The sequence below is a fragment of the Ciona intestinalis genome, chromosome 9, assembly GCF_000224145.3.
Source record: "Ciona intestinalis chromosome 9, KH, whole genome shotgun sequence".
Lineage (NCBI taxonomy): Eukaryota > Metazoa > Chordata > Ascidiacea > Phlebobranchia > Cionidae > Ciona > Ciona intestinalis.
Genome location: NC_020174.2, coordinates 132,721 through 155,765, shown reverse-complemented (window position 1 = coordinate 155,765; position 23,045 = coordinate 132,721). Strand labels below are relative to the sequence as shown.

At 37.0% G+C, this 23,045-nt stretch overlaps 3 protein-coding genes across 3 annotated transcripts in view; all 3 read left to right on the top strand.

Annotated features, from left to right (window-relative positions):
* The first annotated feature begins 107 nt into the window (after positions 1 to 107).
* On the top strand, positions 108 to 3,664 carry LOC101241919 (integrin alpha-X-like). Its single transcript, XM_009861306.3, has 8 exons — positions 108 to 221; positions 307 to 342; positions 741 to 912; positions 1,433 to 1,505; positions 1,780 to 1,925; positions 2,368 to 2,473; positions 2,846 to 2,963; positions 3,101 to 3,664. The coding sequence occupies exons 1-8, from the start codon at positions 113 to 115 to the stop codon at positions 3,112 to 3,114; spliced, it is 774 nt and encodes a 257-aa protein (XP_009859608.2). The 5' UTR covers positions 108 to 112; the 3' UTR covers positions 3,115 to 3,664.
* Positions 3,665 to 4,116: 452 nt separating this feature from the next.
* On the top strand, positions 4,117 to 6,336 carry LOC100187163 (ankyrin repeat domain-containing protein 40-like). The gene is made up of 5 exons (XM_026835933.1): positions 4,117 to 4,326; positions 4,572 to 4,738; positions 5,054 to 5,182; positions 5,403 to 5,704; positions 5,978 to 6,336. The coding sequence occupies exons 1-4, from the start codon at positions 4,208 to 4,210 to the stop codon at positions 5,588 to 5,590; spliced, it is 603 nt and encodes a 200-aa protein (XP_026691734.1). The 5' UTR covers positions 4,117 to 4,207; the 3' UTR covers positions 5,591 to 5,704; positions 5,978 to 6,336.
* An 8,609-nt stretch (positions 6,337 to 14,945) lies between these two features.
* The window catches only part of LOC100176083 (myosin light chain kinase, smooth muscle), a 49,196-nt gene continuing 41,096 nt past the window's right edge, over positions 14,946 to 23,045 (top strand). The window contains exons 1-4 of the mRNA XM_018813368.2: positions 14,946 to 15,150; positions 16,646 to 16,793; positions 21,540 to 21,718; positions 22,007 to 22,167. Coding sequence (XP_018668913.1) covers positions 15,003 to 15,150; positions 16,646 to 16,793; positions 21,540 to 21,718; positions 22,007 to 22,167 — 636 coding nt within the window. The 5' untranslated portion in view covers positions 14,946 to 15,002. The remainder of the gene's footprint in view (positions 15,151 to 16,645; positions 16,794 to 21,539; positions 21,719 to 22,006; positions 22,168 to 23,045) is intronic.

Genomic DNA, 23,045 nt, shown 5'->3' with positions numbered 1-23,045 from the left:
CGCGCTGCCTGTACCATTAGGTAATGGGTCAAGGCTCGTCGCTGCTACCATTGTGGGCGTATGTGTCTTGGGCAGACACTTAACGACAATTGCTCCAACCCAGTGGTCACTAATGGGTTGTCCAAATTATCAGTCATATGATATGATGCACTATATTTGTATTTATAATATTAACTTTGTTTCTACAGCACTTGGACATATTGACAAGACATTACCACCAGGTTAGTGGAATATTTTACAATGAGGTTTATTTTGTAAATTTGTTTTAGTTTTCTTATCATTTTAATTCATTTCTTATTTTTTCAGAAATCAACAAAACAAGAGAATTTTCTACAAACGCAAGTACGAATAAAATTCTTTATATTTAATTTGACTTTATAGTTAATGAAAGCTTCATTGATTCGATCATCGAGCCAAGTAGGTAAAGCTCTTGCATTGTAAGCAGAGGTTACCAGGTTCAAAGCTTGTTTCTGCCACATTTGTGGGGTATATGTCAATGGGCAAGACACTTAACGGACATTTCTTCAAACCAAGTAGTTAATAATGTGTTGTAGCACCCTAGGTGTTGAGATAATGGGCCAACTCTGGCACCCATTTATTCTCATCCATTTATTGATGACGAATTTGTCCTTAGTTAACATTAACACTAAAATGCCACCGTTTTCGACACTTAATTGCAAATATTTCAACTCAGTGATTATTGTCTAAATTTTTTAAATTTTTTTTTCTCTAACTTTTAGCGACATGCCCGAAAATTTGCCTCGATATAATGTTTCTATTGGATGGTTCCGGTTCAATGAACACGTTCGAGTTCCAGGAAATGTCGAAGTTTGTTTCGAGAGTCGTGGAAACGTTTAACTTAACGACCACTAGGGTGGGGGTGATGCAATTCTCACACTGGTTCAATGAAAGGTAATTATAGAAATAATATAAAGAATTGATTGTATTGATTCTGTTTCTATAAGAAACCGATAACGATAATGTGATTTAGGCTCAGACATTGGCTTTATAAAAGATATGTCATATATATGGTGGTAAAGCCACGAAATATAATGATAACCATTGGTGCATAACATGAATTCATAAACTCTACCTTTAGTAATGACTAATAAATACCATATAATAAGTTAAAAGTCCGTTTGTCATCAAGTTATACTGTTTATATAGTAGGGTGGGGGAAGATGGGACACCTTTTTTATTCTATTTTCTCGTCCCATTTGTTGATAAACAAAGAACATTCAAAGAATTATGAAACCGTTCCTTCACGACTTATATAGACCAATGTTAGTTTTTTAAAACTCGATCAGGATATTTAGATAATGTGCTAAAGGTGTTTTCCCCCACCCTACTGTTTGTACTTTGATACAAATACAACCACGATGGGGTTTGAACCCAACACCCTTTATACTTCGGTACAAATACTCTACCACAGATCCATCTACGACCAACCTTACATGGAAAGTGAGATCCCACTTGGTCAGTTTGGGTCAACCATCCAGTTCAAGGTAAACTTACTTGGTGTGGAAACTTTGAATAATCTTGGCTTCAAAAACATTTGAAACATGATTAATGTTAAATACACAAAACAGAAAGTTTAAATTTAACACACAATGCTGAAGTTTTACAGATTCACATTTTTTCTGTAATAATCATTATAATGATACATAACATACAGAGAGCTATTATATTAAAGCTACGGCTTCTTACCTAACACTTGGATTTCTTGAAAATAAAAATCCAAATAATTGTAAGTTATTGTTTACATCTATGACATCACAGGTGGCATTGTCCTCAATGCGTCACCATGGTTACACCTCGTTTACGGCGCATGCGATCCACAAAGCCGTGTTTATCGATCTTGCTTCGTCAAACAGGTTCACTGACCCTTGCACAAGGAAGGTCATCGTGGTTATTATGGATGGGAGGTAGGTCATGTTAATATGGATGGGAGGTAGGTCATGTTACATACGTCGTAACTCGTAATAGGGCAGAAGGTGTATGAAATAGAACACCCGTGTTATAACGGCTGTCATTGCCCCGCCATGCGAGGATAAATAAGTTACATACGTGGTAACTTGTAAGCGGACATGAGGTGTATGAAACAGAACACCCGTGTTATAACGACTGTCTTTGCCCCACCATGTGAGGATGAATAAGTTACATTCATTCATTCATGATCATGTGCATATTGGCAAAGTGGCTTGTGTCTGCTTGTAGCCCAGAGTTTATGGGTATGAGGCTCGATGCTGCTACATGTAATCATTCATATTCATTATAGCATATTTTTACACTGACATTTTAAAACATCTGCTATAAATGTTGCAAACGCTTAACAGTGAGCACGAGGTTCACCATGTACTTGTATAGGTCCCTGGATAAATACATGCTTTCAACAAACGCAAACGCAGCGCGTGTACTTGGTGTCACCATGTACGCTGTAGGGGTGTCCAATTATTCAAGGCAGGAGCTACAGGTGGGTGGGTTAAGTTAAACGAACTTAAACCCCAACCCCTGGTGATATGGGGTTGCCATATATATATATATATTACTTTGTAAGGTAATGTGAAAGGCAATTAAAATACCCATTTTAAACTGTACATCAGATTTAGATAAAAAGAACAATACTGGGTTTATGCAGGCCAAGGTGTATGTGTGTGCTTGGGAAAGACATTTAACTACAATTTTTCTATCCCAGTGGTCACTAATAAGTTGTCTAAATTGTCAGCCACACAGAAAACAATCACCCACAAAGTTATTTATGTGGTGTGATAACGACTTTAGTTCACTACACGAGGATAAAATAAATTACATTCATTCACCTATTAAACATTATTGCCCCAAACAGATAATCGCAAATGGAAAGATCGGCGACAACGATCGCGTTTACACGTCGCCCAACTTTAACCTTCTGCATACAAAGATCAACGTGCTTAGCGAACATATAAAGATGCTTACATCATCAGGTGTGATGTCATAGTAAAGTTTGATGATGTCATAATTATGTTGATGATCTCATAATTATGTGGATGATGTCATAGTAAAATTTGATGTCATAATGTTACCAATACTCCACATTATGATGTCATACATTTCATTCCAGAACAATCCCCATGAATTATCACAATTGGGAATTCCCCCATGCTATGCTGCAACTGCCGCTGTTAAAGTTCCAGAAGCTTGGAGTCACCCTGTTAATGTTTTTGCACCAACTGTAGTGTTTATGGGTCAACCTGTTTGCATTCAACATTAATTTTATATCACAAAATTAATTCATGTTATGATGTAGTGAAGTAGGGGAAGATGGGAGTATCGGACATCTTTTTATATTCTATTTTCTCGTCCCATTTGGTTGTAAACAAAGAACATTCAAGGAATTATAAAACCGTATTCTCACGACTCCCATATACCGTTGTTAATTGTTTGAAACGCGATCTGGATATTTTGATATTATGTGCTAAAGGTGTCCCATCTTCCCTTACATTACTATGTAGGCCTAAAAATATTTAATCTTAAATCCATTTATTGGTGTTCACCAGGTTGTCCCATAGGTGTTTTCAATTTACCCAAAGTGCTAGTTCCATGTTTTATAAGCGGTGTGCTGTTTTTATAAATCACCCTTTTATTTGAGTTGGTATAAACACATTCCTGTGGCTTTGTAGGTTCAGTTGGTTTATTTCTTTGTAGAAGTCTGCGTTATAGAGTTACCAGGTTCAAGGCTCACTGCTCACTGTTGGGAGTTATTGTGTATGGGAAGGGATATTTAGGATATTTTGTTGAGGCTTCATGTTTCGTTCGTCGTGGAAATAAATGGGGACGATTTAGCCGTTCGTTAGCGGCACTGTCACTCTTATTAGGTGCTTAGGATAAACCTCATTAATCTATCAGAAAAACATTTGGGTAATTGTATCATTAAATCTATGCTAAAACACGGTCAACCGTCTATGAAACTTACGTGTCCAACAAGAAGGTACAGCTACAATTGATTTACACGTAAGGTTGAATATAAATATAAGAAAATTGTAATTACGTTATGTTCCTACTAGATAACATATAAAACCTATATATTAACGTCCAGTCATCCAAATGAACTTTGGGGTCGAAATATTTGCAGACGTTACTTGTTTCGGGAAATACCCTTTAACAAAATTTGAGTTTTTACATTAATATTGTCTTGGAACAAACTCGTAATAAAACACCTATCGTTCAAATGTCGAACACAAATGGAGAACAACTTCGAGAATGTTGTTCCCTTGGTGACGTAACAAAGGTTCAGATTCTTATAAATTCTGGAGTAAATGTTAATTCCCAAAACCCTGTGAATGGATGGTATGTTGTGTTATAACGACTGTCGTTTTACTGCTAAAATTCTCTTTTTTTGATAACTACTAACCCACTGGTTATAACCACCAAGCAAAATCACTAACTACCAACAGCCTAGTCTGTAACGTCACAGAGAGTTCTAAACTCATTGCTTTTTCTTTTTTTTATAATGATTTTAAATATCAAAATGGTTTAGAATATTTTAGTAAAAGCAATGTGTGGATAAAAAGACATGACTTTTGTTTCTCCAGGACAGCACTGCATTGGGCAGCGAAGCGAAACCATTGTGATGTCATAAAGCTATTATTAGAAAATGGGGCAAACAAAGAAATGTTGAATAAAGATGGGAAATCCCCACGAGAACTTACAACGAACCCAGATGTTCTGGCATTGTTGGGTCATAATGTGATAATAAAAGGTATTGTATCACTATCGCCACCCAAGGAGGCGCTGTATGGTTATTATTATTATTTTTCAGTTTGTCACGTTAAACTTTCTTTTTGTGCGGCTTAAGATAATTTTGGTGTGGTATTGAGATGTGACAGATTTGCTTGTGAAAAGTTAAGGGAACAAAGATACAACCCCCCTGCAGTATTGTGCACAAAGTATGTTATATATCAATGTATGTGTGTTGCTGTTGTGGTAATACTGATGTTTTTACATATTTATCCTCGTGATGGAGTTGACCTGAACAAACATTTGCTTAAACATTCAGATAACTAATATTATGCAGAATCAGTTCAACAAGAGAGCAAAACTACTTTTGTTCCAAACTATTTGGCCAATCCACCTTTCATTTATTCACAACAACAACATCAACAACCCAACAAACAACAACATCAACAACCCAACAAACAACAAGGTAAGCTCTTGTTTATATTTGTTTCAAGTTTGACCTGGCTTGCCTTCCATGCAGCTTTTCCAATAGAATAGAACACGGAGATACAATTAATATCAGGGGACATGGAACAGTGGTTAGCATGTCTGCCTCTAAACTGGAAGATAGGGGTTCGAGGCTCAATGCTGCCACTGATGTGTGTGTATGTGTTCTTTCATTTATTTAATAATATTCTTTCAACCAGAGTTGCCAGAAGCTCCCCCACCACCAGCACAAAGCCACAAAGGTACCGGGTTCTGGTACCAACCAAGGGAGATGTTCGCCGTGTTGAAAGATTCGCACAAACCATGTGGGTTGGTCGTCCACCCTGAGTATTTAGTGTTAAGAGCCCTGGGTTGGGCAAATAATGTTGAACTTCAGTTCAAACGTTGAAACCCACCAAGTCTGGAACAACTTAAGCAAGCTTATGTTGAAAAATGTGGGCGGCCCAGTGATACACGAGTAGGTTCTGTATTTAAACTGCCAAACAACATGGAACTAACATCGGTAAGTTCATTTTATTCGTTTTCGTGTTGTTTGTGTTTTTATGGGTCCTATTTCCACACAGCTCTGGTTTTCTAGGACCAGAGTCCGCAGAACCATATGATTAATTAATTAATATTTATTTCAACTACGAAAATAACGAACATGTTCCAGTATATCTAAGATATTTTTCAAACTTCTGGAACGAATCTGTTGAGTTTCGGATGAAGTCATACTCTGGCCCAACCTCAGCTAAAAATGCCATCAAAAATATTAAAAAACTTTATCAATCAACAGGATTCTGATGTTCTGCGTTTGACCGATTACCAAGAAATTCGTTTCACTGTAAAACCAAGGTAAACGTGGTGTCTGCCACTGTCCAGAGTTCAAAAAGATTCAGCTTGAGGCCACCTGCACCTCTGCTCACAACAGCATGGGCAATGCTTGTAATTATCAGTCATATTAACAAAAATTAAAAAGTTCTTTAAAAAAATAATTATGACATTATTTGTAAACTGTAGTTATTTATATCCTACAAATGATAATTGTGTGGCAACGTACTGCAATCATATGCTATGCAAGTCAATCAAATTCATCAATAATAAAAAGTTAATTTGTTTAGCTGCCACGTTTTTTTTATCTGTTTATTAAATAGAATTGTAAGAAGACAACTGTCGTTTTGCGGCTAATTCCCTTCTCTTTGTTGTTTTAATTAATTTGATCTTTGCTATTGTATTGGAAGAAATAAATAAACTTATACAGTATTATGTTATACTATTATGTGACCGTCAGGTGGCAGCAAAGGTATTTAGCTACGTATGTAGCAAAGTCATAACTGAAGTAAACAAAACGTTGCAGTTTAGACAGCTTAAATGTTTACGGCGTAAGGTTCCTAGCAGATGGGTGTTGAAGTAATGGGACAAATCTAGTTACTTTGACAAGGACCTCATCCATGCATGATAGAATGTGCAAATATAGTAGGGTGGGGGAAGATGAGACACCTTTTCATTCTATTTTCTCTTCACATTTGGTAGTAAACAAAAAACATTCAAAGAATTATAAAACCGTATCCTCACGACTCCCATAAACCGTTGATAACGATAAGGATATTTAAATATTATGTGCTAAAAGTGTCCCGTCTTACCCGACCCTACTATACAATGTTGGGGTGAGCCAGCTCTGGTATAAACCCCAGGTCCCATGATACGGACCTCACTCACATAGAACAAAATAACATGTTAATATTTTCTGCCGTTCATTCGAAAATACTCTGCATGACGTCACGAGTTACGTCACCAACTCAAGGTTTCAACACTGTGACGTCATATATTACGCGAAATGAGAACGCGCGGCATTCGTTTTCTCACTCCCGGGCAGCAAGGAGAAAATTCTTTGTTTCTTTTATATAAATTATCAGGAGCAAGATTGAAAATGTGAAGCGTGTGTTTCAATCGCTTGTCCGTGAGCATGAAGTAAGAGGTTCGTGTTATCAGCGGTTTGTTGTGGAGTTATAGCAAGCAATGGTTGGATTGGTGGTTCTAGTACAAGGGGTAGATTAGGTTGTATTATTGTACCAACGTTTTGTAAGCAGCGTAGGCTATGTTTGAATGAATGAAATTCATGCTGTCTCTTCGGTCACGGTAACAAAGATTAAACGAAAAAACGAACAGTAACGGTAAATTTAGGTTTGTGATTTTATATTACCGGTGTTTACACACATGGCAATAAATGGAACAGATTATAAGAATCTCTTGGTTAGTTTGTTTCAACTAAACGCAAGTTGGTGGTACGTTGATTTGTTTCGCTATTTACAATTGTAGCCTGGTTTCGAACCCAGGATCCCTAGTTCTTCAACCCTAACCTGGATTCGAACCCAGGATCCCTGGTTCTCCAACCCTAACCTGGATTCGAACCCAGGATCCCTGGTTCTCCAACCCTGGCCTGGATTCGAACCCAGGATCCCTGGTTCTCCAACCTTGATGGCCTGGATTCGAACCCAGGATCCCTGGTTCTCCAACCCTGACCTGAATTCGAACCCAGGATCCCTGGTTCTCCAACCCTGGCCTGGATTCGAACCCAGGATAACCTGGATTCGAACCCAGGATCCCTGGTTCTCCAACCCTGGCCTAGATTCGAACCCAGGATCCCCGGTTCTCCAACCTTGATGGCCTGGATTTGAACCCAGGATCCTTGGTACTCCAAACCTGGCCTGGATTCGAATCCAGGATCCCTGGTTCTCCAACCCTGGCCTAGATTCGAAACCAGGAGCCTCGTTCTTCAATCTGTTATACCAATAATCCCCTGATGTCCCTTTCAAGCCGTACGGCTAAAACCCACGAAACCAAATTTTTGGAATTTTGATTTCCCCGATTACGTCACCGCATGTTTATAGAACTTGTCAATTATGACGTGACAATTACTCCGCTGTTATCGCTTCCGATAGCGATACTGGAATAATGAGCTGTGACGTCATAGAACTCGACACTGTTATTATTCTTGATTTCAAAGCGTTGGTCGTCATTATAATATGTGAAGTTGGTAACCAGTCTCGATTCGATTTGTCGTAAAAGTTGATTACAAATATTTAGTGTTGGTTACAAATTCGTTTGTAGAAATGGTATTGTTAATTTTGGCAGGTTAGAACAAATACTCCAGCGTTGTTCAGCGCAGATATTTCAATGTTTGTTCTTTTAAGCGACGTTTACAGTTTATACCACAGCATAGCTCGCCTCGGTGTAAAGTTCCAAGTATATATGCACAAGATTAAACATTCAAATACGATAGCGAAGACCAACTAAATCAACGACGATACGAGAATTAGCAACAAAACGACAGTCGTTCAAACACGCTGGGGTAAAAATTACTTGAGTAAAAAGTGTTAGATAAAATCGTGACGTCTTTTATCCCGCAAAGTTTCGCTAAGTTCGGTTAAGTCGCAACATTCGCGAGATTTTATCAAACAGAATTCTAGAATCAAATATCGAATACTTCCGTCATAGGTAATAGATACGTCATAATGTTTGTTGTTCTAGAATCCTCGTGCGCGAAAGTCGTTGCAATCGTGATCATCTTTAACATATAGCTTAAAGTGACGGTGTTTAAAGTAATCTCAGGTTTGGGAAATTTGATTTTTAGTATAATCGTGAATGAAATCACAGATTCTTGTTAATACTCTTGCGTTGCTTGTTACAACGAATTCCGTTTTGCTACTAAATCCTATTTATACGTTATATTATGGGTTGTCTAAATTGTCAGCCGCATGCATTAAAACAATCACCCACAAAGTTACATGCGTCGTAACTTGCAAGCGGGCACGAGGTGTATGAAACAGAATACTCGTGTTATAACGCCTACCGTTGCCCCGCCATGCGAGGATAAATAAGTTATATTCATTCATCCATTCGTTCGTTGCTTTCATAAATAAGATCTTTGTTCTAATTCCCACATTCAACCGAGGGTACAAGGTTCAAATCCTACAGTGACCCCAACCTACAATGAGAATTAAAATTCCAATCACCTAATGATGGAAACTTCAACAAGATACGAAGTAAAACTTTTTTTTTTCTTTCGTTCCGTTAAATATTTCGAAACCTAAACCGACTTTCGAGGTTGTTCCGGAAATTCCTCTCAGTTTAAATTTCAAACGCCACATAACCCACGTTTCCTACGAGTTAATGTCAGGTATTTATCGCAGGTGTTGAATGTTTTCGTAGCAACGCAAACGTAGTAACTGGAACCAGTAGTCTGATCAAATTTGTGGCGTTTACCCCACGAACCAGTACACTGTTTGTCGTTTACATCGTATCCGAGCACCTAAATGTCTCATGTTTATTATTATGTTGTTATTTAACTTTATTCGTTTTCGTGCTTTGTTAAATTTGGGAATTGTTTTAAAACCTTAAAACGTTTGTTTATTTATCCTCGAATTACGAGATATACCACCCGTGTGGTGGCGCTATAGTAAAGTAGATTCCCCCTTTAATTTGTTTGCTTTGACTACAGCGTATGAGATCTAATAATAAAACCTAGTAAAGTATTTTGGTGGCGTTTTATTAAATTTTTAAACGGGCTTCACAATAGAGCGTAACTCGCCTCGGTGCAAAAAAGAACAAACAAATAAATACCTACACCCAGCGCAGATATTTCTCTTTTTGTTTATGACGAATAATCCAGACAATAAACTTCAATTCGCGAATATTTCCTTTGTCTCGTAACAAAGGACTTCGTTTGTTTTGATTCTAGAATCAAAACTAAACCGTCGTCTCCAAAACACATTACAATGGATTAAAAACTTTATTTATTTAAAAATCTGTTTTGAAACGAAATGACGTCACCCGTGACGTAGCTACCGTGGAGGTTATCACTTTTCCTGCAAGTGTGGGTTGTCACTTCCGTGTTATGGTTGTCACATGAACCGTAACAACCCGGGATATTTGTTTCAAGTATGTTGTTGTATATTGTGCGGATTATTTCACAACCTGGGGTACGAGCTGCACTTGTTAGTTAGTGATGCTCCAGTTATTTGTCGCTGCACATTGTGTGTTGAGATAGTGAGCGTTGTACACAAGAGAAGGCGTTTTAAACTACTTCAGAGCTTCGCAAATTATACCGGGGTGTTGTATGGAAAAATGGCTCAGTTGTTTTTTTATTTAAGTTTAATTGCGGTGCGGAACATTTACTTATTACCAATAATTCATGAAACAAAGTTTTAGCGTGTATTGTGTAATATTGTAAAAACAAGTTTTATAATTTGATTCGTTGCAAACTTATTCTAAGATCCAATTTTGCTGCAAGTATTAAAAGCTTCAGAATGTCTGTTTACAGTGAAGTCGTTAAAATGTTTGAGCATTTTTATTAAACCGCTTGTTTCCAGGAATTCTTTAAACTTTTTGTAAAATTTTACCAAAATTGATCAAAATTAAAATTCTTACGTCATAGTGCTGAAACAAAGGTTAAATCTCCGTCATCGCTTCTGTAATCGAGGCATTCCAGCGATTCTCGCGTCGTCTCGAATCGACGAACGCCAAATAAGTATTGCAGCAAAATCATGTTTATTTAGTCCAAGGAACTACATTGAGTTTGTCAGTTACAATTTTGTCCCAAGCTTTATATTACTGTGGGGTATATTTATTAAAATTGGTTGGTTTACTTCGAGAAGTTTAGTTCTAGAATTCTAATTCGATAATTCATTCTCTTTGTTCTTTCTTGTGACGTAATGATTAAAGTAAGTTTGCAATCGATGCAGCAAAATGACGTAACAGAGAATATTGTCTTCCATTTCCGTTTGCAAATATTCCATTGTTTCGCAACAATCAATCCATTGTCAATGACTTCGGTTTCGATTTCACTCGCAAGGTGCTTGTGACGTAACAATGATATTATTAGAACGCGGTTTAGCCGATGTTTGATATTCAAGAAGCAATTTTAGAATCTTAAAATTCTAAATTTCATTGTTTTTAATAAATTTAATGAATCTGCATTATGACGTCACGACCGCGGTTATCGATTATTTAATGACGTAGCAATGCGGCGTGCAGAAAAATAGCGTTCCTGAAAAAAAGCACCCGAATAATCAACTGATAGCCATCGTGCTTGTTGCAGCGACTCCTAATATTAATTCGACATTTAAATTTACTAATGGGGTTTAACAGATACGAAACGCATTTGTTTGACACTTTTCCCCAAGTAGATTTTTCAACGAACCGCGTATTTAAGTTGGATTATTGGTACAAGGACGACGCGTCACATCAGTACGTCACGCTGACGTCATCACTTCATTTAGTGCAGATGGTTTGTTTTGACTTTGCTGTCACGGTTGTTCGGCAATTCACGGGAGTTGAAGTGAGGTTATGTGTGTTGTGATGGACGTTGGTGGTGACGTTTGGTTTGGTATCCCCGGGGGTGGCGTGTTGGGGCTATGTGGGGATGAATGGGTTACTTGGTTCATCATAAGTGTAAAAGAGGTTACTATCCACCAAGTTACTGTCCGAAACATCTGCTGATCATAAGTATCACATATCCGGATCTATAAATCTTCCTTTTACACTCTGGTTTCGTGTTTCACTTAACCAGGAATTAATGAGAGTCACCACTGTAGTTGGAACAAGCTTGGTGTTTGCATTGCAGCCGCTTAGCATCAGATGTTGTTGTTAAAAGTAAAGGGTCACTGGGCTCGAAAGGTTGCGGGAAGCTACACCGTGTGAGTCATGTCACTTTATTTGGCGAAATGTCCGAAGTAATTTGTTGCCGAATTGATCCCTGAAGTTGCGCTTTGTGTTGTGCACGAAATTCTTGAAGATAAAAATCTTTATTTAAGATTTATTACATCATAATGGCAGCGCGAACGCTGGTCGCGGAAGCGTTCAATCTAAATCGCGATAAGAAGTGAAAAATCACCGCCGGTGTCTTGTTTCATAATTCTTTTGTTCAGTTTGTCTTCACTTACTAATTATCCGCTCTCATGGGATTTAGGTTCAATTTGTGGCAGTCAGGTTCGGGTTACAGCGTACAGTTCATCGAGTTTGAATTTCACGAATAATTTGCACGTACAGCTGGATCGCATAACAACTTCTTTCGTATCTACCTTCAAACACGATAACGAAGATCGAATTAGTTAAAACAACGAAGGGAATTTGCAATAAAACGCCAGTCGTTAAAATCGCTATGTGAAACTTTAATGTAAATGTCGAATTTTAATGAAGTGGTTTTTTGACCAAGTTAATTCGGGATTTTTTAAACTGTTACATTTTGGTTAAAGCTTAATGGGTCCGAAATAAAACGTTTCTTAAATTGTCGCATATCGTGTTTTAAAGACTGTCGCTTTGTCCATAATATCCCTCCCTTCATGGCTTTATTGCATTCGGTTGTAGTTATCGTATTTAAAGAGATAAAAAATAATAACCGTGACGTCACGAACAAACAAACACCGATATTTTCCGGCCTTACATAATATTATGTTACAAAGTTTCCAAAATCGAGGACCATAAAATATTTTTATCGCATAAATCGCTACAGCTCATCGAGTTTACATTGATGTTTAAACAATCTCCGCTCAGCCATTTTCGTGCCCAATTTTACGCTCAATTTGTCCGCTTTACAAAATATTTTCACAGATAAGATTTAAACTGTAAAATATAAACTTAGTCAAAGTGTTCAAACATTAATCATTTTCGCATTAACGTGACACCAAAACAGCGGTTGTAACGTGAATTTATTTTATCATTTTATAATTATATTCTTGGATATAGGGTGATTTTGTTTCACCATTTTTTTCGCAATATTTTTACTTACATGAGTGAATTATAAAAATGGACCATTCGATAACAAAATTATTTCAGGTAAAAAACTTTATGACGAGGCACTTAACACTATGACGTTTACACTTCACTTTATGACCAAACACTTTACATAATGACGTATACACTTTCGTCTTAATTTAAACTTGACGTAAATTTCCCCCAGAATAACCTTTTGCCACAATTTCCACCCAAAGTGTTTGGCCGACGAAAGTTGGGGCTTAAGTAATCGTCACGCTGGTGGTCGAGTCGTTTGATCTCCGCTATTTCAGCGATTCTTTCCGTTCCGATTCTTTAAACACGTTCTAAACAACGAGAGGCGACAAAAGCGTCCGCTGCGCAAAAAAGGCGGATTCTCTCTCGTAGCTTGTCCTGTTGTATCAATGTTACCACGCCACCTCACGCTGCAGTGTCAGCTTAGTAATTAACGAAGGTTAAATGTTAGAATTAGTTTGACCGGAAGTTAAAATAATTGATGATCTCTTTAAAGATGTTTGCAAGATTTGTTTATAGTTGTTTTCTTTCATGTTTTAGTATTAGCGGTAATAACTTGTACAGTGTTTAAAGCGAAGATAGTTTTGTATTGGCGTTCGTAGCTTTGGTACAAGACATCCATAGTTGACCAAATACAGATAAAACGAGAACAATGAGTCGAGAAACTAAACGACTTTTATGTGGCGATTGAATAAGAAACGATGTTTTGTGTAAAGCATTTGAAGTTAAGCACATCGCGCTTTATTTCATAGTTGATCTAATAGTTTAAGTTGTTGCAACTAAAACGTTTATTGAGTCGCCATAGAACATTAAATGGCTGTTTACAAAATAACATCCGTGTAACTAAATGAAATTGTATAATATACATGTCATAATATTCTTTAATGGCGCGATGAATATGTAACGAATACAAATGAAACAAAATTATAATTTATTATCTTAACATTTATATTTGTCATAATGTAAAACTGATGTTCATTGGCGTGTAAAAAAAGTTTGCTAAATTATCATTTTAATGGCCACAAATGTATCGACTTTATTTTCGATGTTGTTTCGTGTTAAGCCAGTTATCGCATCAAGCAACATAAGTTAACCTTCGTCTTATCCAAGCACAGCCTCGTCTAAACAAACCTTGCAGAAAATCTTTCCCTGCCAGTCACTAGCTAAGAGGAAAGTCAGGCACGAGAAACCGCGAGGTTTAAACTTTAAACACGACTCGCATAAATATGCGACCATTATTAGCTCAATGTTGAACATAATAGGATATTGTAGAAGTTGGTGATAGTTATTAGCGACGATCAGCATATAATCGAGGTTTACACAAAAGTATAATTTGAGTGTTTTATATTCGGCATTACAGCGGTTGTGCCGTGCGTGGGCACGTAAGTGTTTTAAACTACAATAAACATTAATGACGTCATAAGTATAATTGTTATACGTTCCAGAACTTGATTATTTCTTTGTTTATTACGTAATAATGTGTATATTGCAACTGATAGTGACGTATATGAAATACAAGAATCAGTTTGAAGCGGCGTTTATACTACAGTGTAGCTCGCCTCGGTGTAAAAAGAACAAACAAAGAAATATCTACACCCAGCGTTGTTCAGCGCAGGTCAGCGTAGATTTTGTTCTGTAAGAATTTAATCTTCGCTTTTAACTAATTAATATTGTTTACTCCCAACATATTTAATTGAATTAAACAAAGGTTTGTGGCGCGGCATCGCGATTAACTCATTATTGTTGTTTGTTACGAAACAATTGAATAATAAAACGGAAATGACATAATATTCACAGTTTGCAAAAATATGTTTTGATGACGTCATGTTTTAAGTTACGTCATTGTTCTGACACAATTATGAATAGGATATGCCGTAATTTGGCCGAGTTTTAGTTTCTTTGTTTTAAATTACGTCACGGAATCACCACGTTTATTACGTCACAACGTTCTTTGTTTTGATTAATTCAAAGTTAACATTCTAGTTTAACAGTTATGGTTTCTATTGTTACAGCACAATATATGTTAAGTTAATATGTCGGGTTCGAGAGGTAAAAGGTGGCTTTTAGCTTGTACAGCTTGTGTGACAGTGCCACGTAATAACAACAACAATATAGACAAGTGCCCTCCAAAACCTACTCCTGCCTCGGACGGTAAAGAAACTATCAAAGCTTCAAAACACGGTGAGTACTTGGTTGTTTGTTCAGTAAATATTCGGCTCTTTGTGTCTATTATGCGGTCGGGTTCGAATCTCACCCCGAGTGCCTCCAATAACATGAATATAACCTTTAACACGTAGTGGTAATGTGCATAGATTTAATATTATTGTGGTTATGAATTGGTCACCTATCACATTGCGGTATTATTATACTGTACGATGGATTGTATGTTTGTATTGTAACAAAGCTATTTCACAATCTCCGTCCGCATTTCCAACTATGTATGTATGAGGTGATACGGCGACATATAAGCCAACGTTTTCACGTTACACCCCCTAACTACCCCAAACCCGCCATATATTGTGATTTATCCCGTAGTGTGGTTCATGCGGGGAAACCCCTGTTTGGTTCAAAGGGGAAACCCAAAACTTTTCGTTATTTATTAATCTTGTAATATTACGTCACACAAGCGGCTATTATAACACAATCAAGTTAATTGTTGCCGATAAACGATACCGCGAATACACAATGCAGCTTAGCTAAATATTTACACACGTGATCATGAACAATGCTCATTGTTATCCTATTGTCTTTCAAAATGCAAAAAATAAAAATTCTCGATTTTTTTCGCGAAGATTCGATCTTCTAAATCTCGCGTTTCCTGAGAATTTTAACTATGACGTGTTGCGAGTAAACAATGGTGACCTTTACTTGACCCCAACAACCGCGTTCGATCATTCGGTTTAGAATCCACCTTGTCACGTGGGTAAAACAAACACTTCACATAAATATTAAAATATATTCGCTCATCTAAATCTTGTCCATATTCGCACCCCGTGTTATCCACACCCCGTGGTATTTAAACAAAGTTGAAACACCAACCACGAGTTAAAACAGACAACACATTGTTTTACTAAGTTGTAAAAACGTGGTTTTCAATTTCCTGTATTTTAAATTCACTCCTTTATTTCGAAACTTTATAGCTTGTGACGTCATGAATTAAGTTTTATTTTTACGATTTCTATATATCTTGCGTAAACTTCGTGTGTGGCGCGATTTAATGACGTCGATCTAATGAACAATCAAAGTTGACGCTTTTATCGCGGTTTATATGTGACGTCATAATATAGATTAACCTTACAATCAAAGAGATTCCAGAACTTTGTTTCTGCGAGTTTACAAACAACTTGTATTAAATTCTCTTGCCAAATGCTCTTGTCAAATTAAATAATGCGAATTTTGAAACAATTTCTAAATAACAGTTCCTTTTACGTATAAAGGTTTCTGCAACATGTACAGTAGTGTGATGCAGGTACTGTTAGCACAAATATTTACTGATCGTGCTATAAACAATTAACAACGCTCTTTTAGAGTCGTAAGGACACTCGGTTTTATATTTCTTTGAATATTCTTTGTTTACAACCAAATGGGACAATAAACGAAAATTAAAAACCTGACCATCTTACCCCAACATGCTATGAATTTGTACTAAATATATTAATTTATATTCACCCTTCAGTTCCAACCCCTCCCACACCCGAGAAACCCCCCGTTACCATCAACCCCCACAATGAAAGCCAAAAGTCCCTCCTGCTCGACCTCGCCATCCAAACAACCCCAACCTACCAAGAACATAATGTGATGCCAAGCCCGACACCGAGCATGAGGTGAGACCATAGCGATGGTTTGCGTATCTACATTAAGTCAAATTGTGTTTGGGTAATGGGCCAAATCCTAGATTCTTGACAAGACTTTTCTGCGTACAGACGTTTTATTGTCACATCCAGGTCGTCTTTGTTCTGGTGTAATGAGGTTTTGGATTTAATATTTGAATTGTTGTCAACTGGATTATTTGTTTCAAACATATATTGTTGCGTGGGTGTTTTAGAATCGTTATATGTAGGCGGTTTGTAACGTCATAGAGAATGCTTATGTCTTGTGACGTCACATAGACCATTGTTTATTTTATATATCCGTGTTCAAGTGTGTTTAGATTGTTCTTGTTGTTTATTGTTTGGAAAATGAATACATTATAACGTAGTTGATTAGTATAACAATATACCAGCCCTTGAAAATAGGGAAACTAAATAATAGAAAGAAAAAAATTAACTTAATTTTTTCGTTTACAGTAGCCAAGATCAAATTATTTAAAACATTAGTTCGTGTTTTAAACCAACCCGTTCGCTACGTTAACGCGATAAACGATGTTATAATGGTCCATATGTGACGTCACAATCCAATCTCGTGCTCACCGTATTGACAATTAACGTCACAGTCAAACTTCTCGAATTCATCCATTGTTTTGATGAATTACGTCATAAATAATCGATAATGACTAAACAAACAAACGAGAAATTTGTGGAATTTTAAATCAAAGGATTTCCCTCCAATTTGAGATGAAATTTACGTCACAGTGGCTTTTGTCAACTAATAGTCGTTTTTAACTTGGTTGATAAATATTGGCGATGACTGTACATTTTGCATTTGTGAAATTTTCATGGTATTGTTAACTATACGAAGATTATGTTTAAATTTTCGAATTATAATTTTAAAATTAGCGATAAGTTTTCAAAATCCGACGTTAAATTTCCGAAATGTTTCCTAAATTAGAAGCTGGCGGTCAGATTACTTGATTTAAGTCAAGTTTAAGCAAAAGTTTGATTTAAATCTTGTAACTTGACACTCATGTTGGTTCTTCTAATCTATTTAACTTCGATATAGGAACTTTTAATTGGTGATTAGTGGGACACCTGATGCCTTGGTTAACCTGGAACTTATTGCAGCTGTTTATTTCTTCTTACTTTAATAAGAAATGGACAATTGCTTTTATTTAAATAGGAGTCAGTTAATGCTATTTTTGGCGTAATATATATATAGTAGTGTGGGGTAAGATGGGATACCTTTAGCGCAAAATTAACAATGGTCTATGGAAGCCGTGGGGATACTGTTTTATAGTTCTTTGAATGTTCTTTGTTTATTACCAAATGGAACGAGAAAATAGAATAAAAGGTTTCCCATTTTTTTCTACCCTACTATATCTTAAGCAAAAAAGTTAAAGAAAAAAATATTTCGTAAATTTTAGTTACTCAACTCAACTGAGCACAACGTAACGAAAAAGGTTTCGTTATTAGCTCATTACGACGACACGATTATTTATTCTTGAATTTCACAGTTCATTAAAATTCTTCAAAACTTCATTAACTTTCCTTTATTGTGGATAAACAAACGGTATTGTGACGCAACAAACCCTACATTGATCTATCACAATGGCCACTTATCAGTAACAATAGCCAGGGTGGTCCCATGCATCATCCCGACCACCCCCCAACTGACCACTTGATCGAAGGAACGACTTTGATTAAAAATAGTTTCTGAAATAACGGAATAAGTTTCAAATTCTAGTAACAGGTAATTGTCCAATTCTGCCGACACATCAGCCCCCCATACAAGTTCATATAAAGCACTAATAATTCGGGACTTATATGGATAATGTGTATATAGGCAGGTTAATTTGTAAGTTTGAATAAGTACATAACCTTCTGACTGCTTTCACCAACTTTTCGACCCCGCTGCGAAAATCGGACAAATTTGGACAAAATTCGCCCAGGAACCGAAACAATTGGTGACAACAATCGCTCTGTGTGACGTCACAGTAGACATCGCGTCTCGCGTTAAAACCCGCTGTAGCATCGAACCAACTTCACAGGGGTGAGTTTTGAAACCACCAGCAACAACTAATTGTTGGCATTTCCTTCGGTTGCTCTCTTGTTTATGAACAAACCATAGAAACATTATAATGACGACAAATATTTTGGCGACTTCTCCCATGACGTCACCGTCTGGAGGTTCGACCTCTGTTACCACTAAATGGTGGCTGTGACGTCACAATCCCTGTTGTCGGTACATTCCTCGCAAATCGCGACCCTAATTCACCGAAAACGCGACGAGTCGATGCATCGAGGGTTCTAATACACAAGTTATATATAAGGTAATGACGTCATATGTTATTCACGCATGACTGCGCATAAGACACGCATGTTGTTTCCATGATAAACAAGTCAGTAATTAAGTTTTGCGAGAAACAGGAGATATGAGGTAAGAAGCAGATACTGTTGATGGAAAATAAGCTTTGTTTTAATGTCATTCATATGCTATTTACGCGGTTCTTAGGTTATTGAAATTTTGTTGCAAAATATTAAATTTATGCGAAATTATCGAGTTGGTAATGGGGTTGGAAACAGACGTGTTTAAATACTAAGTTAGTTCAGTTCCCGCTCGAACAGTATTTATGCAACTAGCGCAGTTAGGTATAAAAGGGGGCTGCAGCAATATCACCCCGTATAGTGTTTCACAGTATAACGGCTGCCGTGTTTAAATTTAAACAACATTTTAAAATTAATATTATTTTCCAAAAATTCCCCGAAAGTTTGAAACACCTGAACATATTTGCTTTCATATCTACTATGACGCAACAAACCTTCCATGACGTCACAGAGCGACCTTTAAGTGACATTTTTGTTGTTTCGCTCCGACTACCGAGTGACAATTACAACCCATTGTTATTGTAACAAACGTCATTGTTTCCGGCACTTCGTAACAAACGAATTACGGAATTTCGCTAATTGTTCGTTTGTTACGACACAAAAGATTATTACTTGCATTCGAAGAGGAAAGTAATTGTTTTTTTTGTTTTTTTTCCCTAAATTTAGACTTTTGCGTTACAAAATGACCCAAAATGTAAAAAATCTCCATTTTCGTAATTGCAATTTCAAAATTTACATTTTTTAAAACCGACAAAGCAGCTTTCACTTGGCAACCACGTTCATTTGCATTCAATAAAAGGTTTATTTCGTTCAACAAATATTTCTGTTGTGTAGAAATACCTTAAATATGACAACAATTAGGAATCATAAATATTTAATACGGTAAGCGAATTTACGCTATGGCCATTTATTACATACAACTTATAATACGAACCCGTGGCATAGCGAAGTATTGAAGACGTGGCCACCCGTACTAAACGTTGGTTAATCATTAACTTGAGCGCAATCTTACTTCATATTAAACTCAATAAGCTGCATTTAGTTGTAAAGGTATAGTAAGGCGATGGTTCCTTGTGTTAAGCGCAGTCTGCTTTTCAAGTTATTTAGATTTAATATTGTAAATTGAGATATATACAATATTTGTGATGTAGGGTTCTGTGGGGTAAGATGGTTACTACATAATATCCCATAGTAGTACATAATATCCCATATTCCCCAAGTGTTTTGTACGATTAACAATGATATTTTGGAGTCGTAAGATAACTTAGTGGAACGATAAAAGAGAATGAAAAAGGACCATCTTACCCCAATGTACGACTTTCTCTAGAATCGTTATATTGGTTTACAGGCAGAGAGAAAACCGAACTTATAATCCATCGTCACGTTAGTGGTTTCTTAAACAAGATTTCTCATGTTAGGAATCAAAGCAACTTTACGTTCGGTGACTCTTCAAATATCGATTTATTTGAAGTTTTTAAAGAGGCCACTTACGTTTGTTGTAAGTTTAGTTTCAGTTGGTTTTACTTGGAGTTATTATTGGCTTTAACAAGTTAGCTGTCCTAGTGGTGTGTTGGTTAGTGGTTCGTTTGAGACAATATTTTGTAAAACTTGGTAAGCTTGTCGCTTAGTGTTGTGAGGTGTTTGGGTGTTAAGTATGTTTTGTGTTTAACTTATTCACAAACGAGTTTAAGTCGTTTTGTTTCGGTTTTATTCGGTTATCGGCATGTGCAGTGAAGCATGAAGACGTTGCTCTCGTTAAATATATTTTATTATCGAACAAAAGTGATTGTCAAGGGTCCTTATTACTGAATCATACCCCTTGTGAATTCATAGTTTGTTTTATTTGTCACAATGCCCTGTGTGTCGTCATAATATGTCTAGAAAAGCGGAGTGTGTTTCATGAATGGGGTTTGTGATGTAACAGAGACGTGTTTTACTTTCATTTTCCACGACATAGCAAGCATTGTGACGCAGCACGTCGCACTGTTACGTCACTATCGCACATTTATCAGCACAGGTGTCTATGGTTCAGCTCGATTTGAGATGTGACGAAATTTAAAAGTTTCCGCGAATAGTTGGCGCTTATATGAAAGTGTGGCAGTTGTGACATGAGTTCACGGTCGACAATCTACATAGTTTATGCACATTGTGTTATTGTGACTGTTTTCTGTAAACTTCTTTTGTTGTTTTAATTAAAAGAATCTTTTCATTTAAAAGCAGGTCGTACGAGCGAGTTAGTTGTGTTTTAACAAAGTTTATTATCTATTACAGTTGTAATTGTTCTGTTACGATATACTAATTGTGCGTCTTGTTACGTAATACTACAGGTGTGATGTCATAAGCAACTTGACAATGTCCGTTATTCTTTAGAACAACGAATTGTGACGTCAGCGAAAATTTGGAAAAACGTCACAGTATAGCTTCAACTGCATCACTAACTACGTCATTAGCTACGTCATTAGCCACATCACTGGATACGTCATTGGATACGTCACTTACTGCGTCATCACCTTCATTGATAAACAGTGAGGGAGTTTCCCGAACACAAAGTAAGTTGTGATTAAACAATGATGTGTATGACGTCATAATAGTTACCAATCATACTCCGAAACCAAATATTTTGGTTGGGGTAAGATGGTCCATGTTTTTACTTCATTTCTCGCCCCGTTTGGTGGTAAACAAATAATATTCATTATATAGCGGTATCCTCACGTCTCTAAAAGAGCTTTGTCAACTGAAAATATGGGATATTATATGCTAATGGATCCATCTTACCCCACCATTGTTCCATCACAAACAAAGTATTGTCGTAAATATTCGAATTCTCATTCTTGCAGTCGCGGTTGAAAACCACTCATGCGCAACGATGGTCAGTCGTGTGGAAAGGTCACCACAGTTCACGTTAAAACCTCAGTCAAGCGTAGCAGAGGAAGGAACGACTACGGAGTTTCGTTGCAAAGTCACCGGGATACCACAACCAACAGTCGTGTGGTGCAAAGTGAGTTGGATGGGACTTGTTCATGCTGTGACAAAATATTATTTGATTAAAACTTATCGGGGTGTAATCGAATAAATGTAACTTGTTTATCCTCGCATGGCGGGGCAACGAAAGTCGTTACAACACGGGGGTTCTGTTTCGTAGACACCATGCCCGCTTTTCTTCAATTATCTTTGGCTTTTTTGAAATTAATCCAATTGTGACCTCGGAGTTTGGTTTATGGGTGGACGGTTTCAAACAGATAGCTTGGATCAGCAAATATTTTGCCGTGATGGTATTTTTGGGAAATAAAAATGTACCAAACTTAATACGGTACAGATTTATATTTTAACTTTCAACCGGGGCCCACGTAAGTTTTAACGCCACGTGTTCTGTATTACCTTTGCGACCTGTTATACCGCCTAGGAATATGGGGAGTAGCAAACACTTCACCCCCCCTCCCCCTTTCCAGTTTTCTACGTTTCGCTTAAAAGTCTTTTTACCGGGTCGTCACGGTTCATTAGCATTACGTCATCAGGTGTAAGGTCACACTGACCAATTGTGATATCACAACAAATAGAAATTAGGCTGCAAATTACTACGGCATTTCTTGCGCCACCTAGCAGATGAATATTTAATAGTATGTGGCCGCACGGTGTTGTAGGAGAGCTATATCGCGTGTGGGTAACTTAATATTTTCATTCAATATGGGTGAGATCCTATTGAAACAAGGCACGCTATAGAAGCTGACATTTAGGCGATCGGAGTCTTACCTTCATACGTAGCTTAGTAACAGATCAATTATGTAAATCCGTTCATCCATCTGTTCAACCTTAGATTACACCTCTAATACACAGGTGTCGCCTTGCGCGTTATACATGGTGGCTTCATGACCCCAT